The 6,000-nt window shown below is 42.1% G+C and overlaps 1 protein-coding gene across 3 annotated transcripts in view; it reads right to left on the bottom strand.

Moving 5' to 3' along the window:
* Positions 1-259: 259 nt before the first annotated feature.
* Positions 260-6,000, bottom strand: part of STN1 (STN1 subunit of CST complex) — a 42,466-nt gene continuing 36,725 nt past the window's right edge. For all 3 annotated transcript variants that reach the window (XM_027738769.2, XM_027738770.2, XM_039390691.1), the window contains 3 exons: positions 5,374-5,496; positions 4,751-4,823; positions 260-780 (listed from right to left, as the gene is read on the bottom strand). In XM_027738769.2, the coding sequence (XP_027594570.1) occupies positions 623-780; positions 4,751-4,823; positions 5,374-5,496 (354 nt within the window). In that variant the 3' untranslated portion in view covers positions 260-622. The remainder of the gene's footprint in view (positions 781-4,750; positions 4,824-5,373; positions 5,497-6,000) is intronic.

Raw genomic sequence — 6,000 nt, 5'->3', positions numbered from 1 at the left:
TCTACACCATTAATTAAACAGATTAATTAAACAGACAAGCCCCTGCAGCAGCAAGCCCCCTCCAAGGATAAATACCGAACAGCTCCGTTTTTTGAACTGTTTCACATAACAGAGCTGTGATTATTCCAGATGAAACATCTCGCATGGTAACCTTCTTTAGGCCAGTGTTTACATCTATGTCTTGTGTTCCTCGGCAAGCGCAGCTATGGGTAGCATTTTACCCCAAAGGTGACAAAGAATAAAAGACAAAAGGCAACAGTGCTCTTTAGCAGTGACTTTTCTTTACAGCCCACCAGATGTAAATATGAGGATGGCCAATGTCTCATCTTACTCCAAGGAAAGAGCCCAGTTTCTTTTCCAGTTCCCCTGCTGTATTAGAATGTCCAGAATCAGTCTGATACAGCTCTCACTAGGAATAGCAAGGAAGTCAACAAGAATATTAAAACAAGTATTTAAACAACTTCTCTGAAGCTGGACAAAACCAGCATTTGGAGAATCAGAAGGCTCTTTTTTATCCCCTATCTAGATCATATCAGCTAATAAAAGCTTTTTGGAGTCACTCAACGTCTCCTTCTTCTCTCCTCCTGAATGGACCAGAATGAATGTATCCTGTCTTTTCTCTTTAAAATGCCATATAATATCCTTCCATAGTGCTGACAACATCACTGTTACTCTCCAGCAGTTCCAAGACACGGTGCATCACCACTTCAGCCAAGGAGGGGTTGTAGCTTTGCCGAACACAATTTAGGACATGAAGGAAATGGCAGCCTTTTTCAGCATCTACAGGGAAAAAAGGGAAAATTCAGCCAGGCATGGAGGAAAGACTTCGATCTGCCTCTTTTGAACTATTATAATCCAGATCAGTCCTGAAAAAACAGCCTAGATACTAAAGCAGAAGTGTGTGTATTCAGAGGGAAGAGATCCAGTCTGTGCCTACAGTTCTTCAATTATCAGCTGTCTCCACTGACTTTTCTGGGAAGTGTCAGGGCTGCAGCAGTAGTAATGAGGGTTAAAGTCTCAGTCTTGTCAACTGTAACATATAAAAGTCATTCAGTAGACTTGAAAATGAGGTCAATAACGTAAGAGTACCAAGCTATCCAGTTTATGCAGCTTCACAAGGACTCAAAAGAGAATAATTTTGTTCATACCCAACTTCAAAACTCTTTAGCACAGCAGGGAGGTGGGAGGTATGCGGCTAGGACCTGTAACCGCTTGCCCAACGCTGGCATCTTGTGGAAAAACTGCTGCAGTGCAACTTCCATTCACCTCAGTGCGATCCGTCCCTGCCCTTCAGGCTACTCAGACAATTACTGAAGTAGAACGTCTCAGACCTTCAGTATCAAATTTTATCTCCTTTTAAGAGGAATTAGCCGTGAAATGTACAAGAGAACAGAAATTTTAAATTAACACCCTTTCCTATGGGGCAAGCACAGAGGTCCCCAAAGGCTGCACAAAGCTACTGTGTACCAGGTGGAGCTGTGATTTGAAGCTGTCATTCGAAGCTGTTCCAGTCAACATTTCCTCCCACAGACCCTGTAACACACTAATCATCCGTGCTGCAGGCTCCCAGTCTCTCCAAGTGCTGAACTCCACAACACATTTCTCCTCGGTGGCTAACAATGGAAAACAAACATAAACGAGACACACCAACACAAATTATTTTCCTTCTCCTCAGCCCTCAGCTCATGTGATGCAAGGCAAGTTTGATAAGGGTACTGAGAAATTGCTATGGGCTAGGGAGGTCCCTATATTTTGTTGTTGCTGCCTTTGATTTTTTTTTAGTTATTCTCTACTCTAGAATCTGCTGAGCCCCAGAACTGCCTTAGAAGCTGCTGAAAAAAAGTCACTTGTAGATAGTGGTAAATAAACAGTTCAGCCTAATTCCTATTAGACTGTGGATCAGGCAGAAATACTTCTTTAGAAGTTAGTGATCCAGCATGATAAAAGGCCTTTGTGGCTGACAGCCAAAATGTGTCCACCACCCTAGGAGAGGTAAGTACAGAGAACAGAACAATGCCTCTAGCTGGTCATAGTGACTGTTGTTGCAAACAAGGTGGGTAACCACATTTTACATTTGTCATAGGTTTGTCATAAGAAGGTCGAAGTGCCCATCCCTGATCTACAGTAACTTAAGTTTCAATGAATTAATTAGTGACTCAAGTGTTACCCAACAGTGCAATACATACTTTCCTCCTAGATGGCACTTAGGGGTAGCTGCAGGTGTTTACAGTCATTAAGTAGCTCAGAAACACTCCTAGTCTGCAGCCCAGCTTTGAGGGAATACACTCCTTACAGTGGAGTCGTACTGTCCCTCTTTCACAGACATCTCGGGTTCCAACTTTTGTCCAACAGCTGAGGTAAGCCAGGCTGCCATTAACTGTTGTGCCTGACAACCAACATCAGGGGCTGCAGAGTTACAGAACAACTATCATTTGCCCACTGTGGACATCTCACACAGGGTACATGCTGACATATTAAATTTAACTTCGAGTGGTTCTGGTTTTTTGTCCTCTCTACTATCAGCCTGATCTAAGCCTAAAACCATGGCAAATTTATAAAAAAAAAAAATAAATCCATTTTGCAGTTCAATCTGGAGTCAAAATGCACTGTCTGCTGTCTGGTTATCTTAAGCTTCTAGATGGACCCACAGTGGCCTCATGTGAGGGCATTTAAGATCAGGCTGTTTGGAATTATAAGTGGAGCCAAGAACTAGGATTGTCATGTAGGCACATTATGGATCAGGGTTTGTGGAGCTCTCAGTAGGCACACTTCAGATTTTTTTTTTATTATTTGTACAGTAGTTCCATACAGCTGGGTTGGGCCTGAGAACGTGTCACAACTAAAGCAATGGAGTGAGGCGTTGCCTGGAAAACTGGCAGAGAAGTAACTCAATGGAGAGAAGAGTTTGGTTTATCATAAATCAGCCTTCTTGTCATGGAAGATTACTACTGCTCTTGAAGGAAAACAGGTGGGAACTTCTTGCAACAAGCAAAAGCCCCTGAGGTATATGCCGGTGTCCTTATTTTCTCCCTGGGAGCCCAGCTGGGATTGCCCTCCTGCCAGCAGAGGGGGGCCGGCAGCCACACTGAGCTCCACGCTCTTGCATCATTCAGAGACAACAAATACCCGCAGTGCCCTGCTGGTTTCGACTGAAACTTCTTGACTTTTCTTCTATCACCAGTGACCAGGTCATTGAAAGGGTCCTTCTGAAAACCAGCAAAGGGACACTGACCTGGAAATTGTTCTCTTTACAGCAGGAAACTAAGTAGGGGGAAAACTTCAAGGAGAACAAGAGGCTCAGTTAAGCAGTTGCTAATTTTAACCTGCTTAGTATGGAAAACATGGCTTTGAGGACTCAGGACTCTTCAAAGTCTTTTCTGTGACTGATCTAGAAATTCCTCTCTTTTGTTGACTCCTCCTGACTGAGAGAACTTCCCAACCTCTCATGGATCACAGAGTACTTTACCAGTGTGACAATGCACAAGAGGAGAGCACCCAGTGCCCTGTGCCAACTGTATGCTGAATCTGGTCTTGATAGTGGCACAGATATATTAAAAAAAAACAAAACAAAACAGGTTACCAGGAGAACTAGATGATGTATAAAATGGGCAGAGGAATAATTTGACTCTTAATGATGTTTGTATTTGTTAATTGGATAAAAGATAATAAAACAATGTGATATGGTAATTTGTTGCATTGAAACAGCCTAAGGCAAATGAGCCCATCTTAACCTGCATGCCCAGTAACCTCAACTCCCTCCATCCCCTTAGGATACAAAGACCTTTCACCTCCACCCCAAACTTTGTCTACAATTGTACCATTTTTTAAGATAGCCAGTTGAAAACTCCAATATAATACTGCTTCGCTTAGCCTTTTTTCACAGCAGGATAACCATCGTGCACCAGGTCCTACAAGCACTACTATGTTAGTATAAGGATATGAGCAATTTAAGATTATATGCCTTATGTTCTACTCAGTCATTATTCTGTACTGAAGCACATTCTGTCCCACAAATAGCTGCACTCCAGCAGCAAGTGATCCCTGCTGACACATTCTGCCCAATGAATTGAAAGACACTGTAGCAATGTACCTGTGTAATTAGCAGACATTCCAGTCAAGCACAAGTTATCACTATGGCAATAAGACACAATAGGTTTGAGGGACAGGGATAACTCAGAAGCCACTTGAGTACATTATCTGAAAATAAGTGGACTTTGTTTGACTGAAAGCTCTACCTGCAAAGAACAACCACCTGAGCTCTACCTGAGTTTAGAATCTGTAGAGAATATCCTACTGACTTAAACAAGTTTTATTGTTGACTTAATGGAGGCGGGGACTTACCCTTTCTGCATGGTCACTTTTGTGTCAACTCCCCTGAAGAAACTGAACCAGCAAGATTTGCTACTTCTGCAGAGTGCAATGCAACAGCTGCTAAGTGGTGACCTAACTTCATTGCATTTGGTTCCTCCCAAAACCTAAGTATTCTCAAAAGATACAGATTAAAGATAAAGACTGCTTATTTCAGATCTGAGAGGTTTGCTTCCTGCTGGGCACACAGGCTCTTCCTCTCCCCACGCTCACAGGAAGCTGCTCCTGCACTCCAGCTTTCAGCTGTACTGATGGTCTACACCAGCAACAGCTCCAAGTCCAGAGGTAAGGACAAACAGCATACCTAATCCAGCAGCAGGAGGAGATACTGTCATCAGTATATCAGCACCAGCTCCTCAGAGCCCTGATCACTGATACTTACGCCTGGGTTTTCGACAGTCTTCTTTAATCACATCAAGGGTCACTTTAAGCAGTTCCTTATCATGGTCAGTCACCTGGAGAAAAAAGAAGAAACTGGTGATTTATAGCAGCCTATTTCACAGTACATGGCCTGGCTGTTGAAAAGCAATCCGAGGACATGATGTATTCTAAGCTAACACTGTCATAACTACAGTCTGCATTATACACTGCCTATAAGACAAATAATAAACATCAAATCTTCAGTTATTATTTGATTACTATTAGCAGCATCCATAAGTTAGGTGAACAATGTGATACAACAGAATTCAACCCAAAGGAGGCTGGCTGACTCAGTAGGACACCAAGCTTTAACACACTTCAATAAGAACTGTCCCAGGTCCCAGGTTTCAGTGAGCTCAGGTGCGTCAGTGCAGTTTGGCAAGCCAGTGAACTTGGAACAACAACTTGGTGGGTTATACAAAGGTAAAACCAACAGTACTGCAGATAAGAGTAAATGGAGAGCACTTGGATGTCCAGCTTCTCTTTCTGAAACATTTCTACTTTTTCTGCAATATTTCTACTGTTTCTACTGACTATGAAAGTCATACCCCTGAACTTGTTTACAACCACAGCTCAGTTCCTTACGTGGTATAAGTCCTTGGAGCTACCAGGTTTCTGGAAAACCACTCCTTTTTCTTGTAGCATCTTTATTGCTTCCTTAAAAACATTGTGAATCCTTTTGGAACTGGAGTTACCTTTTGACTTCACCTGGATGGGAAGAAAGAAATGAAGCAGATGGTGAGAGATCTCAGCTCAACTAAAGTTACAGCAAAAGCTCCAGATGCTTTCAAGAGAAAGAGGACTTCAGGTCCTCTTTAATGTGAATTTTGTTACATATTTTTCTTCATTTAGTAATTCACAAGTCATATCTGTTATGTATGAACTAACCAATACCCATGAGCTTTAAACAAAACCTGAACACCAGAAGCTTGTCCATTTTTAAGGAATCACAACCTCTAAACTTCTTTCTTTGTATTTAGCAGCTATTTGATTATGTACTAAGAACTCCTTCTTGGAATATGCTTGTGATGCTTGCAGAGCATTTGACTATTTATCTAATCAAGCTTTTTTCAAATTCAGAGTTTTCCTTGTAACAAGGGTAGAAAGGTAGGAAGATCAGTGTTTTGTAAGGTGATATTCAGGAGGAATCTAAGTGCTGAGGACTAGATTCCCATCTCCCAGTTTCAATCAGGGAAAGGAGAAAATTGAAAA

Source organism: Pipra filicauda, unplaced genomic scaffold (assembly GCF_003945595.2).
Source record: "Pipra filicauda isolate LSUMZ 115617 unplaced genomic scaffold, ASM394559v2 scaffold85_size2586006_pilon, whole genome shotgun sequence".
Lineage (NCBI taxonomy): Eukaryota > Metazoa > Chordata > Aves > Passeriformes > Pipridae > Pipra > Pipra filicauda.
Note: the sequence above shows the minus strand (reverse complement) of the source record. Positions and strands in the feature narration are given on the sequence as shown.